This window comes from Arachis ipaensis, chromosome B09 (genome assembly GCF_000816755.2).
Source record: "Arachis ipaensis cultivar K30076 chromosome B09, Araip1.1, whole genome shotgun sequence".
Lineage (NCBI taxonomy): Eukaryota > Viridiplantae > Streptophyta > Magnoliopsida > Fabales > Fabaceae > Arachis > Arachis ipaensis.
Window position 1 is genome coordinate 117,690,335 of NC_029793.2, and position 2,704 is coordinate 117,693,038.

General features: G+C 25.3%; 1 protein-coding gene across 1 annotated transcript; it reads right to left on the reverse strand.

Annotated features, from left to right (window-relative positions):
- Positions 1,653-2,516, reverse strand: LOC107617073 (ethylene-responsive transcription factor ERF098-like). Its single transcript, XM_016318894.2, has one exon. The coding sequence runs from the start codon at positions 2,372-2,374 to the stop codon at positions 1,919-1,921; it is 456 nt and encodes a 151-aa protein (XP_016174380.1). The 5' UTR covers positions 2,375-2,516; the 3' UTR covers positions 1,653-1,918.

Sequence of the window (2,704 nt, forward strand, 5' to 3'; positions counted from 1 at the left end):
AGAAGTTGAATTTTTTTAGTGTATAATTATAAATTGTAAGTACTTGAATTATATTTGCAATTACAAACGTAAATGTATAATTATTATTCATTAGGCTTAGTTTATTTTTAAATAATACTGGATTCTACTAATTTAAGAAGAAATAAATATCCTAGACTAAAATAACTACTTGTCATTAATGTTTTGTCCGTGTAAAATAATAAGGTAAATAAATCTTAAAAGAGATCTTAATTTATCATTATTTGTGCTACATTATTGAAAAAAAAATAAAAAAGAATTTTAAAAGTGAAATCAAAACATATAATTTGAAAAAATAACAAACTAAATCAAGTAAAAATAAAAGAGATGTATTTACTATTTATTTAATTATTAGAATCATAGTCCCGTGAATAATGAAACAAAAACAATTTAGCAACTAATATTTTAAGAAGTTTCAATTGGCTAATTATTCAATTAATTTTAAAAATTATCTAAAAAATAAAAACACGTGAATTATTTGAACAAATAAACAAATAAGAAAGACTTTTTCACCAATTAAAAAAAATACTAAACAGTTTTACATAATCATCTTATATTTACAGAAATAATAATAATAATAATAATAAAGTTTAATTATTCTTGCAAAATTTTTAATTAGGTCCCTATACTATTTTTTCTTTTTAATTGAGTTCTTGTACCAAAATTTTTAATTGGGTCCTTATACTTTTTTTTTTCTTTTTATTTAGGTTTTTGCACCAATTTTTTTTAATTGAATTCCTATTCAATTAAATCAATTACCATGAGGAGGGACCTAATTCAAAAAAAAAATGATGCAAGGACCAAATTAAAAGAAAAAAAAAAGTATAAGCACCTAATTAAAAATTTTGCAAAACTATAAAGACCAACAGAGTAATTAAACCTAATAATAATAATAATAATAATAATAATAATAATAATTTTCATTATTGGTTAAAGATAGTATTTTGTTTTGTTGTGTTTTATTTATTTTTTTTCTCTAAACACATCTAATCTTACCTACAGTATTAAACACTTAAGAATGAGACAACATGATTAGTTTTACTTTATATCCAAGTACACACAAAAATCAAATTTGATTCACAATTATCTTTCAAGTTCAATTCTTTGTACGATATTATTATTTTAACAATTGTCTGTAAATTTTATGAATATTGGAAGCTAAAGTATTTTCTTTTAAAATATTATTTTATAAATTAAATTTTAAATAATTAATTCATAGTATCATTATTTTTGTTTTTATTAGAATATAAAATATGATAATACTTGTATAATTCTAGAATATATTTATGCTTCTTTTAGAAGTTTATCCTTGTCCAAACTTAAACTATGAGTTGAATTAATTAAAAATGTATAAAATAAAAAATAGATAATAATTGATTTTTTACTTTTTAATTTCTTAATGATACTAGAGCAATTATTTTTTATTTTTTTTAGAATAAGTAAATGTATATATTATTGTAATCATTGAATTGTTTTTTATTAATTATCATTTAGATAATTGTTTTACTATAATTATCCTTTCAATTTGACTTTTTCTCTAAGGTAATGTTCTTTAATTTCATAGATAACATTAAATCTCATGCATAAATTATAAACTCATAGTTGATTTATGAGTACCATGTACATACACAATATAGTAATACATAGTATAATCATATATTATACATGAATGCTAGCACACATGATAGGACCACATTATGTATATAAATACTTATTTTATAACTTTATCATTAATAGGAGGTAATTCTAAATAAGGATAAGTTTTTGGTTGATCTAGACCTTCATGAGAGGAAGTACTCCTAGTTATTAAAGTTAAGTAATATGCAACCCAAGAAAAGAAAGAGACCATAAAATATAGTAGATATTAATTGTTAATGCTTAATTGCTCACTTTATGCTAATCATTTTCCCTTCTTTTTCTTGTTCAGCTCTTCAGACTCAAGAAGATCCTCCAACAGTTTATTATCATAGTACTCAATCTCAAAAGGAGGACCATGGTTGGAACCAGGATTAGAACTTCCACTAGCATGGCATTGAGGTGAATAAGAAGAAGAAGAAGAAGAGGGTGATGCTAAATATGGTGGATATGGTGGTGAACCCCTTATTTGAGAATAATACTCATTTGGGAAATTGAGAATTGCAAGGTGACCCCTAAGATTGAAGGCTGCACGATCATAAGCTCTAGCCGCGTCCTCAGCTGTGTCAAATGTCCCCAGCCACAACCTTGTCCCTTGCTTGGACGGATCCCTTATCTCAGCAGCATACTTTCCCCATGGCCGCCGCCGCACACCTCGGAACTTGACCTCTTCCTTTCCCTTCTCCTCCTTTCCTTGTTTCCCCCTGTGGTGGTCCTCCATATATATGAGGTGATGAATTTATGTATTTGCTAAAGTTAAATTGATAGCTTGTTTCTCTAGGTTTTGATAACCTACCCTTGGCTTGTCCTAATAGAGTGTAGTTAATTAACTTCTGGTTTGTTGTACGGTGAGCTTTGTGATTGCCTAGCTCCTTATATAGATAGGGGGAAAATTCTTATGTGCTAAAGTAGCACTTGTATTATATGCTCTCAAAATTCGATTCTTCATAAAAAATATTTATTGTTATTTAGTTTTTATGATTTATAGTTTTTTAAATATTATAAATAAAAATAAATAGTTATAAATATTTGTATTGTAAACATTAACATA